The sequence below is a fragment of the Babylonia areolata genome, chromosome 6, assembly GCF_041734735.1.
Source record: "Babylonia areolata isolate BAREFJ2019XMU chromosome 6, ASM4173473v1, whole genome shotgun sequence".
In the NCBI taxonomy this organism is placed as follows: Eukaryota; Metazoa; Mollusca; class Gastropoda; order Neogastropoda; family Buccinidae; genus Babylonia; species Babylonia areolata.
The window spans coordinates 53,412,740-53,426,522 of NC_134881.1; the positions used below are offsets into that span (position 1 = coordinate 53,412,740).

At 41.4% G+C, this 13,783-nt stretch overlaps 1 protein-coding gene across 1 annotated transcript in view; it reads left to right on the forward strand.

The window, feature by feature from the left end:
• Positions 1-12,601: 12,601 nt before the first annotated feature.
• Positions 12,602-13,783, forward strand: part of LOC143283144 (putative pyruvate dehydrogenase E1 component subunit alpha, mitochondrial) — a 32,747-nt gene continuing 31,565 nt past the window's right edge. Inside the window, exon 1 of the mRNA XM_076589287.1 lies at positions 12,602-12,767. Coding sequence (XP_076445402.1) covers positions 12,723-12,767 — 45 coding nt within the window. The 5' untranslated portion in view covers positions 12,602-12,722. The remainder of the gene's footprint in view (positions 12,768-13,783) is intronic.

A 13,783-nucleotide genomic window follows, 5' to 3' on the forward strand; every position in this document is an offset into this window, starting at 1 on the left:
TTTCACTTCAATGATACCACAAGAACGACAACACGTTGGTGAGATACCGGGCAGCGAGAATGCCACCTGTGTGTGTGTGTGTGTGTGTGTTTTCTGTGTGTGTGTGTGTATGTGTCATTTCATTCAGGGGAAACGGAATAGAGGCGTGTAACACAGCTTAAACATATATCTATTTTATGTTTCGTTTATTAAATTTTCGTTTTGTTGTTGCTCTCCGTTTACTGCTCTTCCTGTTTTCAAACACTTTTTTTTTTGACTCACTTGTGTAAACAAAGTGAGTCTATGTTTTAACCCGGTGTTCGGTTGTTTGTGTGTGTGTGTGTGTGTGTGTGTGTGTCTATGTTTGTCTGTGTGTCTGTGGTAAACTTTAACAATGACATTTTCTCTGCAAATACTTTGTCAGTTGACACCAAATTAGGCATAAAAATAGGAAAAATTCAGTTCTTTCCAGTCATCTTGTTTAAAACAATATTGCACCTCTGGGATGGGCACCAAAAAAAAAAATGAAGCCTAATTATATGCAAACTGCATTTACTGTTATATTTATATTTTTTGTATTCTCTAAACTTGGCACTTTGATCTGATATTCGACCCAACAACAAGAGCAGTCATTATTATCATTTTTTGTTCAAACAGGAACTTCTTTTGCTAAGCATGGAAGATATATTTATTTTTTTTGCAAACGTTTTGGTGCAGGGAGTAAAAAAAAGGGAAATTACTCTGTAATTAATGCTAGGGGACTTAATTTGCCACAAGCGAGTCTTGAAGGCCTTGCCTCCTCTTGTTTTCTATCAGAGCAGATCGTTTCTTGATACCACTGATTATTTATCATCGTTGATATTGTTGTAGCTGCTGTTAATGATGGTGTTATCAATAATAGAGTGGAAACTCTCTCCGTTAACTCACTCAGTACGGCCAGTCCTCTCTTCTCCTCTGCACAGACCCCTCGGATGTCCAGTGGGTGTCTGAATGACCCAACATTTAGCTTCCGTCGTCAGAATTGGGGTATTCTTTGTCAACATTCACCTCTTCAGTGTAAGAGCCTTCCGCTTGCAATACTTTGATGATGGTAACTGGGGTGAAACGCTGTTAACGTCGTCTCTTTCGCCGTTCGAATGGAGAGAGTTAACACGGCACACAACTTCAAGTCGATGCTGCTTACCGTCTGCCGATTCAGCTAGCGCGCAGGTAAATGAAAGGAATATTGGAGCAAACTGGGTATCGGTGACAGAAGCGGCATTGACCTGAAGCTGTGTAGCATGTGGATGGAGAGAGCTACTCCCATTTGCTGTTGTCCTTTACTCTCTGAGCCTCAGTGATGTTCGGGAATATCTTTTTTTTCGGATTTTTTTTCTTCTTCTTCTTCTTCTTCTGTGATTTGTGATTGTTGTTTATCTGTAACTAGTTTTATACATGATCTTTATGTGTTTGCCTTTTTTTTAAAAACTTTTTTGTAATTTATTCTTTAATTAATCTTCAGCCGGTCACAAACGAATGATGTTTATTCGTCTGAGCCTGAAAGATTATAGTGATGTTTTGTCATTTTTATTCCTGTTCTTCATCCATTCATTAATCTTCAGCCAAAAAAAACGAATGATATTTTATTCGTCGGAGTCTGAGAGATTACACCCAAACCTCCTCTCCCTCCCTCCCCCCTCCAATCCACTCATTCCATCATGCCCCCACTCCCCACCCCCCACCCTCTTCCACGGCCGCCCCCCCCTTCCCCACCCCCAACCCCCCTTTCCCTCCTCCTCCTCCAGTTACATCCCACCGCTTCCGTTACCTGTAGGTAGGATTGCATATAATTATCTTGTCTGACATTCCTTTTAGGTAGAGATTTATGAGTGAATGACGGAGTGATGGTGTGGAGGGAGGGTTGGGTAGGCTGGGGGTGGTGGTGGGGGGGGGGATGCGGGCGGGGAGGAGAGGGCGGGGGGTAGGTGAAGGGGCCAGGGAGGAGGAAGGGGGGGAGGGGGATGGTGATCTAGTTACGAAGACACGGTTGTGGTATTGTAGGAGTTGAATGAACCGTAGCCATTTATATTTATTGTTTCTGTATATTATCCACAGTTCGAAGTAACCTCAAGCATGACAGATTATAATTCTCGCCGCGCGTGCGCACGTGTGTGTGCGTGTGTGTGTGCGCGCGCGCGCGGCGCGCGTTGCTTTCGAGTGTGTATGTGTGTGCGTGATTTTATTGCATTTTGTTCTCCCACCAAGAAACACAATAATTGAGAAACCCATGACCTCAAATCGTTTTTCCTTTAAACTGACTCACTAATCTGATTATTAGTTCCGTTTCATATCATGATTATTGATTGCAGTTTTGCATTGATATTTTCTGTGTAGATGCAAATTTCTTACAAGCTATTGGAGTGTGTACTGGTATGGAGGTAAACTTTGAATTTGTCGTTTTTAAAAATATGTGATTCTTTGTTGTTTTGTAAATATGTAAAATGTAATAACACACACGTTTCCCTCGTGTAGTCTCTGCCTCTGCACACACACACACACACACACACACACACACACACACACACACACACACACACACCATCATCATCATTATCATCATCATCATCATCATCATCATCCTAAATCCTGAAAATGCTACACAGTTTTTCGAGGCTTTTGTTTTTGTGAATATATTTAACAGAACTCAGTGTTTCCCTTACACACTGAATCGGACCACGCACCCCCTCCTATACGCTGTGTGTGTGTGCGCGTGTGTGTGTGTGTGTGTGTGTGTGTGTGTGTGTGTGTGTGTGTTGTTATCGATACAAAAACAGGGGTGGGGTGGTGGGGGCGAATTAGGATTTGATACGAACAAACAGACAGACTGACAAAGACACATAGGGAGTAGGAATTCTCTACGTACAATTTATTTTCTCATATGTCCTTGTCTTAACTGAACTGCGAAAAAGAGACTGTTTACTCTCGGATTATAATCGGCGTTTTACTGAGAGAAAAAAAACATTCTTGTAATATTAATTTCTCTTTCAATGGTTAATGGTTCGAAACCTAAGAACAGAAAAGGGTGATAAGGAAAAGGCATGAACGTATGACTGCAGTAATAATGATGATTATGATATTAATAATAACAAGTATGTATTGGCGAAAAGAGCAGATACGATGGATTGCAATGCAGACTAACATTAAGAAAATAATGTATATGGATGTAATCACGTCTTAACGCCTTGGATATTTGGCGCCAAAAAGGAAACTCCGAACAGGAATGCATTCCAACTGTCCAATCTCTCTCTCTCTCTCTCTCTCTCTCTCTCTCTCTCTCTCTCTCTCTCTCTCTCTCTCTCTCTGTACGTACATTATATATGTTTTGCTCTACATCTCTAGGATTTGTTCCCAGATTCTTGTTTCTACGGCGTACCGTGTGCACCAAAACTATTATTTCCTGACATTTGGCCATTTTCGCCGTTATTGTTACAGATTATTAGTTATTGTTGACTGGTGTAAGTATTGTCATCCGCGTTTCAACTAACTGTCATTGATACAAATGGCACTGTTACACCTGTAAGCACTACAGCATCAGCTGTTGTTACTAGTACTGCTGCTGCTGCTGCTGCTGTGCTACAACTACTGTTACTTGAACTTCAGTTCAGAAAGGGCAAGGCAAGGGGCCTCATGACGTTTGCACTGGCACCAGCCATTCGTTGCCTGCTGTGCTACAACTACTACTGTTACTACTACTATTACTTCTTCTACTGCTGCTGCTACTACTACTACACTTCTACGATTACTACAGCAACTGCTAACACTGCAAATCGCACCACTGCTTCTGCTTTTGCTACAGTCACTCTTGCTGCTGTCTCCTCCACTGCAACAGCCGATGCTGTCTGCTAACTGCTTATTCCTGTTCCTACTGGTGGAGAGGGTGCCCGGTGGTAAGGCGTCCGCCTGGGAAGCGAGAGGATGTGAGAGTGCGGGATCGAATCCTACGCTCGCCAGTTGTAATTTTTTTTTTCTCCGCCTCCAGCGGTGGTCTGGACGCTAGTCAGTCATTCGGATGAGACGATAAACCGAGGTCCCATGTGCAGCATGCACTGAAACTCTTCTGAAAGAATACACGGCTACAAAAGGTTTATCCCTGGTGAAAAAGCTGTGAAGTTTAAACCAAAAATAAATAAATAAATAATTTTTTTTTTTAATATGTAAAAATACTTTGATAAGAAAACGCATATAATCGCAGGCATGAAAAAGGTAGCGCTCTCTGTAGCGATGTGCTTCCTGAATTTCACGAACAGAACCCTGTCGTGATAAAATAATACAATACAATGTAATACAATACAATGTTGTTCGTATCCTACTGTTATTGACCTGATATTGCTGCTGTTAGATCGACTAATGCTGCTATGCTTGTAGTTACTACTACTACTACTACTACTACGACTACTGCCGCTGCTGCTGCTGTTCAGGCAGAATACCTACTTGGATATTAAAGGACTACCCATGACCTGTGTTTATCCCATGTGATAGCTATGATCAGTTCACTGACTGTCATTACCTGGATGATACAACTCGACGTAACCCTGCACTGAACGGTCACGCCTCCACTCCTTTACTGGATGCACGCGTTTGTTTTTAGCGCAGATGTGGTTGGATTTAGGCTATTGTCAAAGTTAGTTTGTGAATGTGTGTGTGTGTCTGTGTGTGTAGGGGAGTGAGGTAGCGTGTGTGTCTGTAAGAGAGAGAGGGAGGGACAGAGTAGTGTGTCCGTGTACATATGTTCGGAGTGACACCTCATTTTACACTGGTAACTTCGATAATCTCTCTCTCTCTCTCTCTCTCTCTCTCCAGTCAACTTCATTTTCTTGTATTCTTCGCACCTCAGATAATTATGTTACGTTCAAACGTTGACTCAAGGCCTGACAAGAGCGTTTGGTCCCCCATCTTTTTTTTTTTTTTTTTTTTTTTAACATGTTTGGTGTTGTGTATATGGATCAATGTGCATGCTGTGATGCCGATTTGAAACTGGAACAGAAACGTTGAGGTCAGTTTGCAAGCGAGAGACGTGAGATAAGCTGCTTTTTTTTTTTTTTTAATTTTCTTTTGTACCAACCATCTGAAAAGTGTTACTGTTTAGGAGAGGTTCACTATTTCTTTATCATTTAACCCGTTGTGGGTTATTATTGTTGTCTCTTCACACCGAATTGATATGTAATCAGATGATAATTGTCTCACTTGTAAGGTGAAGGAATTCAAGGTGATCTCGAAGAATTCCATTGGTTTTTTTCTCGTTCTTCGCATCGAGAGATTGAATGAAATAAAATGCACGATTTGGAATCGGGAGTTTGTTCATATATTATTTTCGTTTCGGTTGCCTCTCTCTCTCCCTCTCCCTCTCTGTTGAGGATGAGGATGATGAGTGTGTGTGTGTGTACACGCGCGAGCGCATGTGTGTGCGCGTGAGTTCATCCGCATGTGTGCTCGATGAGCGATTTGATAGATTCAGTCTTAGTATCAACTATCCTGGTCCTGTTTGACGTCACACATACATACGCTTTCAGGCAAAAAAGGGAAAGTTCTTTGCAAAGATTCAGTTACATGATAATGTATGTTTAATCATTCAAATGGCTTCTTCATGAAAACCAAAAGAAACGAAGTTAATTAAAATATATGAAAATCACTTATTGAAAAAAAAAATCATTGAAGATGTAAAATCAGTTCTTAGTCGACACAGAGAGGGAGAGAGACAGAGAGAGCGGGGCGGAGAGAGAGAGACACAGAGACAGAGAGAGATAGACACAGAGAAAAAGAGAGAAAATAGAGACACAAGAACAGAGAGAGAGAGAAAAACCAAATGAGTAAAATGAGCATTCAATAATACACATTTTGTCATGTTCATGTTTTTGTGACCTATATTTGCGACAAATCAAAGCAGTGTTGGTAAAAAAAAAAAAATGTTCATAAAAAGCACAGCTACAAAATCAATTCATCGTTGACACAGAGAGGGAGAAAGAGACAGACAGACAGACAAACAGACAGACAGAGAGAACAGTGATAGAAAGAGAGACTGAAAGAGTAAAACAAAGAGAGACACATAAAAAAGAGACAGCTAGAAAGACATAGACAAAGAGACAGACACACAGAGAAAGAGAGAAAAACAGAGACAGAAGAAAAGAGAGAAAAACAGAGGTGAGTAAAATAAGCATTTGATAATACAATCTTTTTAACTTTGCTCATGTTGGATATTTTGTGACCTATGTTTGCGACCTATATCAAAGCAGTGTTGGACGGATGCAATAGCCGAATGGTTAAAGCGTTGGACTTTCAATCTGAGGGTCCCAGGTTCCAATCACGGTGACGGCGCCTGGTGGGGATTTTTCCGATCTCCCAGGTCAACATTTGTGCAGACATGCTAGTGCCTGAACCCACTTCGAGTGTATTTGCAAGCAGAAGATCAAATACGCACATTAAAGATTTTGTAGTCCATGTCAGCGTTCGATGGGTTATGGAAACAAGAAGATACGCAGCATGCACACCACCGAAAGCGGAGTATGGCTGCCTACATGGCGGGGTAAAAACAGTCATACACGTAAAAGCCCACTCGTGTGCATTCGAGTGACCGTGGGACTTGCGGCCCACGAACGCAGAAGAAGAAGAAGAAGAAAGCAGTGTTGGTAAAAAAAACTATCATAAAAAGCACATATGAGACTTAGTTTGGAAACAAATCAAAGCAAAGACTTCACCCTTTTTTTCTCTTTTTTTCTTTCCTTTTTTCCCTGCGTGCACTTTTGTTTGTTTTTCCTATTGAAGTGGATATTTCTACAGAATTTTGCCAGGAACAACCCTTTTGTTGCCATGGGTTCTTTTACGTGCGCTAAGTGCATGCTGCACACGGGACCTCGGTTTATCGTCTCATCCGAATGACTGGCGTCCAGACTACCACTCAAGGTCTAGTGGATGGGGAGAAAATATCGGCGGCTGAGCCGTGATTCGAACCAGCGCGCTCAGATTCTCTCGCTTCCTAGGCGGACGCGTTACCTGTAGGCCTTCACTCTACATCAATGACTAATTCAACACTTCATCTACAGTGAAAACTTATCAATGAGCTTATTCTCTTTTTCTCGTGATGACAATAAATTGTCTGCATGTGGAATTCAGGCTGTTCTCCCCGGGAAGAGCATATCGCCTCGACAGAGCATCAATTTCTGTTTCCTTTTCTCTCTCAGAAAATATTTGTTTTACTATTGAAATGAATATTTCTATGGAATTTTTTCAGACAACTCTTTTCTTGCTCGGGGTTCTTGAACGTGCGGTCAGTGCGTGCTGTACACGAGACCTTGGTTCAGTTCACCTGAATGACTAGCACCCAGACCACGGGGCAAGGTCTCATGAAGGAAGTAGTAAAAAAAAAAAAAAAAATCCCGGTCCTTGTGTGGGACTTGAACCCGTGGATACTCGTTTCCTTGTGGGAGGCGTTACCACAAGTCCACCACCACACCTTTTCATCTGCCTGTCTCACGTGACTGTCACGTGTTTGTTGTACAACAATCATCATGAAGTGTCCAAACATGTGACAGTCACGTGAGACAGGGCAGATGCAATGTCATTGGGATTTTTGTTTTTGGGGAGTGAGGGGGGGTTTCACACCCATCAGATGTACACTTAAAATTTCCACTGTCATCCGTGTGTTCTTCCCTTGGATGTTTGGTGAGCAGATTACCATTTTCAAATTGTTTTCTACACTTAAAACCTTATATTCACTCAGTTCTAGGGATCTTATGTTGTGTTCTCTCACGATGATGTAGATGCTGTTTGTGTTTTTACTGCTTTCCACAGCCTTGAAAAGTACACGATTACTTCATGTTTTGCACGGTAGATTTGGATTGATGTTCTACTCTCTGATGCTGAAGTAAACATTTAATATAATATTTGTTTTTCACACCCATCAGATGTACAAATAAAATTGCCAACGTCATCCGTGTGTTCTTTCCTTTGATGTTCGGTGAGCAGTTTACTCTTTTCAAAGTGTTTTCCACAGCCTAAAACCTTACATTCATAGTCAGTGCTTTGGGGCTTATGTTGTGTTTTCTCATGATGCTGTAGATGACGTTTGTGTTTGTACTGTTTTCCTCAGTCTTGAAAAGTACATGTATGCTTCAAGATTTGGAACCATGCTTTACTGTCTGATGATAAAGTAAAGTAGAAAAGTATCTGTTTTTTTTTTTCACACCAATCAGATGTACACTTGAAATTCCCACAGTCATCCCTGTGCTCTTCCCTTTGATGTTTTTTGATCAAATTGCGCTTTTCAAAGTGTTTTCCACAGCCTAAAACCTTACATTCATAGTGCTTTGGGGCTTATGTTGTGTTCTCTCATGATATTGTAGATTGTATTTGTGTTTGTACTGTTTTCCACAGCCTTCAAAAGTACATGTATGCTTCTTCAAGTTTTGGACGGTAGATTTCGACTCATGATCTACTCTCTGATGATAAAGTAAATTAGAAATTAGCTTGTATTTTTTTTCACACCCATCAGATGTACACTTAAAGTTGCCACAGTCATCCATGTGCTCTTCCCTTTGATGTTTTGTCATCAAATTGCGCTTTTCAAATTGTTTTCCACAGCCTAAAACCTTACATTCATGGTCAGTGCTACGAATCTTATGTTGTGTTCTCTCATGATGCTTTAGATGATATTTGTGTTTGTACTGTTTTCCACAGCCTTCAAAAGTACATGTATGCTTCTTCACGTTTTGGACGGTAGATTTGGACCCATGATTTACTCTCTGATGATAAAGTAAAGCAGAAATCTGCTTGTATTTTTTTTCACACCCATCAGATGTACACTTAAAATTCCCACAGTCATCTCTGTGTTCTTTCCTATGATGTTCGGTGAGCACTTTACTTTTATCAAAGCGTTTTCCACAGCCTAAAAACTTACATTCATAGTCAGTGCTATGAATCTTATGTTGTGTTCTCTCATGACGCTGTAGATCATATTTGTGTCTGTACTGTTTTCCACAGCCTTCAAAAGTACATGCATGCTTCTTCAAGTTTTGGACGGTAGATTTGGACTCATGATCTACTCTCTGATGATAAACTAAAGTAGAAATGTGCTTGTATTTTTTTTCACAGCCATCAGATGTACACTTAAAATTCCCACTGCCATCCGTGTGTTCTTCCTGTACATGTTTGGTGAGCAGATAACGGGTTTCAAATTGTTTTCTACAGCCAAAAACCTTACATTCATTGTTAATGGTGTAGACCTTATGCTGTATTCTCTCATAATAATGCATATACCATCTGCGCTTAGGCTTCCAGAAAGAATACGTTGATTTTGATGCAGGCTGTTCATCAGTGTTTGTCAGAGCTTCTAGACTGTTGAAGGATTCCTCACCTTCACTGCGGGCATACATCCTTTTGCCTGTACGCTCAGTCACAGCCAGCTGTGGATTAAGTTGTTCACGGTCAGTATTTCTGTCTGTGATTTGACTCTTGCTGTTCACGCCCCTGTCTGTGTCACCAGCAGACTGACGATGTGTACTACTGCCGTGTGTAGCGCTGACCGGGGCAGGTCCATCGGTGGTCAGGAAATCACCGAAATGGAAACTGGGACTTGTAGCCATGGAGGAGACTGAACGTCTGTGATGCTTTGACGGGGGGCTGGAACTTGGTTCTTGGAACTGTTGCTGAGAGGAGCCTGGGTGTTGACTGGGTTCATCCCCGGCTGCGTGGTGTGAGCGCTTCATCGTTGTCTTCAGTATGGCGAACAGCACACTGCTGCCTCTGATGGTCTGCGGAGTTGTGAAAACACACTGCAATACATAAAGGACAATACAACTACTACTTCCACCACTACTACTACTACTACTACTACTAAAACTACTACTACCATTTTGTTATACGAAAGTCGCTTGGTAATTTTACTGGCTTCCTCATCTGTGGGGAGGTCGTCAGCGTCCTGACTGCGTTGATTCTATCTGGAGTAGGCGGGCAATGGCCTCATGATTGATTGCAGTTGCACGGTTGAGGACATCTCTCAAAAAAAAGCTATTTCTTCCACAAACAGTAAAGAGTGGTAACTCTCTCCATTCACGAGGTACACAACTTTAAGTCCCTGTTGCTTACGCCGGCTACCAATTCAGCTAGCACAAGGTAAATAAAAGGTACACTGGAACAAACCCAGACACTTCCTCAAAAAAGGAAGCGCCGGACCTGTCCTTATACCGATCATTTGACATGTGCACACAGCAGCAATGACAGAAGAAGTGTGCAACAGCTTTTATTCAAGACAAACATAGCCCTTTTAATCCTGAACAAGCCACACAGAACACACGGACAATACAGAACTAACTCTTGTCGCTGCTGTTACTGTATCGCTCAGTGGTGTACCTCAAGTAGCTAGAGCAGGATTTCCCCATTGTGAAAATTGTTTCTGATGGAATGCAGAGACTATCGTCCTGTGGCTCAGATAACATGCTGGTCTGACGCAAGTCTGTCAGATTATCATTATTATTATTATTATTATTATTATGTGCATTTACACCTAATCCTGAAAATACGCCCTAAGCTTTTAAAATAGAACACATATGAAATGAAATATATATATATCTTTCCAATCCAAAACAAATTGAACACAAGATACCAAACATTATCCTAAAATTATTCAGTAGTAGTTATCAATGATGATGAAAATGGCAACAGATCAAGAGAGAGGGGAGACAGACACACAGACAGACAGACGCAGAGAGACAGACAGGGAGAGAGAATATTAGATAAACAAAGGGAAAGACAGAGACATAGACAGACGCAGCAAGAGAAAAATGTAGACAGACACACAGACGGTAGAGGGTGGGGTGGAATATAATGCACTTAAACACATACCTTTCAAGGCTTCTTTGTAAAACGATAAAGTTCCAATATCCCAACAAAAATGCCACAGCACAGGAGTGAATGTTGTGAGATGTTGTCAGATCACTCCTCACTCTGTATACTCAAGTCACATGATAAGAAAAAAGGCCGAGAATTTCGTACAGTTTTGAACAGTGATTGCAAGGGAAAGAGCGTATTATGGGATGGTGTAACGATGGAGATGAGAACACATACACACACACACACACACACACACACACACACGTTTCCATTTTCCCTAGCGTTGTCTCTCCCTATTCACCCTCCACACATACACACACTTTTACCCCTCCCCCCTCCCACAACCCCTACCCCCACTTTTTTTTTGTTTTTTTGTTTGTTTTCTTCTTTTTTTCTCGTTTAATATCACTTCAAGCGGAAAGACGTTAAACTGAAGACGACGACGACGACACACACACACACACACACACACACACACACACACACGTCAGTGGAGAGAATCACACCCACACACCCCTCCCCATTTTACGTCAGCTCACTCACGCTCACGCAGTCCAGTATCGTCCCCACTGGCTGAAAAGTTTTTAGCATGTATGACTGATTTGTTTGTTGTTGTTTTTCTTCTTACATTTAAGCACTTACCGTGTTATTTATGTATTCAGTGACAGACAGAAACGTAAAACTGATAAATATCAACAGATAAAAAATCGTTAAAGGAAGGACTGGTATGAAGGAATGTAGAGTTAAGAAAGAGAGAGAAATGAGATGGAGGTGGAAAACGGAATTTTTGTTTGTTTGTTGAGTTCTGTGGGGTTTTTTTTTATATATATATAAACACATTATTATAAATACACAACAATGCATCCATACACCATCTTGAAGAAGTTAGCGTCGCGGACATACGACTGGAATTAGGCCCCCTACCAGTTTCAACTGAGCTGTCAGGTTGGCTGTCATCTTAAACTCCGGCCCGGGACTGAGTGTGGTATCCGCTCAAACAGGAAGACCACACACTTGAGAGCCGTCCCCTGTGGCTTTGGCAGTGTTTGTATTTTTTTCTTCTTCTGTGTGTGTGTGTGTGTGTGTGTGTGTGTGTGTGTGTGTGTTGTCTTTTTTTTTTTTTTCTTTTTTACTGATAAACACTGCAGGTATCTTTCATTCTCAGTTCTGGTTCTGGGAAAGAAATTGCTGAGAGATGAGTAGGTAGTATACACCCTTGTCCGAGAGGTCCGTAAACTATATGTAGCACGCATGCAATAAAGTACGCATGCCAGTGCACACACACACACACACACACACACACACACACACACACACACACACACTAACGCGCGCGCGTGTTACGTGTGTTTGCACTGTGTGTGTGTGTGAGTGGTGCCGGTGTGCATGCCAATGTACGGTGTATGTACAGTCCGTACAGTGTTCGAGTACCTGCGCACGCATGCACATGTGCACATCCATATCCATATGTATGTGTTTGTATGTGTACTTTCGTGCGTGCATAGATATGTTCAGCCAGAATAACTTTCGGAAAACATACTGTAACGCTCACATCGTCAGCAAGAGTCATGTCCCACAGATGTGACTATTGAGAAAATGAAATTTAAAACCACCTCTCTTTGTTCATATGTTTACGTGTGTACACAGAATAGACACCTTAATGTTGTATGAAATTTTGAAAAAAGTTGCTTCCCAGTTTCTCTTTGTGTCAGCGTTATTGACCTCCCCTGATTCGTTCTTCCACGTCACCCGAGTGCTTTCCCCTTGTTTGCCCTCAAGGTCGTTCGCTCCACAATCACTCCGGGCTGGGACGGTCTGCTTATTCTTTCACACTTTCCAGACCTGTGCGACTTGCTGTTTCGGCTGTCGGTCGTCGCTTCATCATGCTTGCACTTTTCAGAAGATCTGCTGCTCAAGGGTCAAGATCGGTGAGTTCAGTGTGTTGTGTGAGGGTAACTTCGGTGCATGTTCGTGAGTGGCTATTTGTGTGTTGTATCATATTATATATTATATGACTGCCAAGTGCCAGATTCAAGAATTGGCATTCTGACACAAGCTTGGTCACCATAAAAAAAAACAAAAAAACAACAGCAACAGCTGAAGTCATATATCTACTTGTGTCAGATTATCAACCTGATCTGCACAGTACGGTTTTCTGTCGTAATAAAACATGTCGGTCATTAATTGTTCTTGAACTTCAGTTCAGAAAGGGCAAGGCAAGGGGCCTCATGACGTTTGCACTGGCACCAGCCATTCGTTGCCTGTGGCTCAGCAAAGTGCAGACGAACAACTCTTCTTTCTTAAAATTCCTTTGCAATAATATTTAAAATGATTACTAATAGTGAACAGGGCGTGAAAACTTACTGACAGTGAACAGAACAATAATTACCTGCACCAGCACACATGATTGTTTATTCATTTTTGACTCACTTGTGTAAACAAAGTGAGTCTGTTTTAGCCGGGTGTTTGGTTGTCTGTCTGTGTCTGCGTCTGTGCGTCTATGGTAAACTTTAACATTGCCATTTTCTCTGGAAATACTTGTCTGCCAATACCAAATTTGACTTGAATATTGTATGAAAAAAAAATCTTCACAGTCATACCAATAACAGGTTGTAAGTCTCCCGAATTAAGTTTGTTTTTGGTTTTTTTTATCATTAATGGTTTATTTCCTTGAGGTTTGTTCAGAAATCCAAAAATTCTAAAAACTGCTTCCCACTGAGGTAGGCCTAACAACCTACCAGCAGGTAGGTTGTATTCAAAGACATGACCTTGTTTTTCTTGTTCACAGTTAAAAGGAAAGAAATACAAATTCTGGACATAACACATACAGTAATACTAACTAAATCTGTTTACTGCATTAGTGCATGTAAATATTCTAAAGTAGACACTGAATTGACTGGAATGAATCAGTTGTTTCTTTCAGCTTGTTGTATGCCTTGACTAG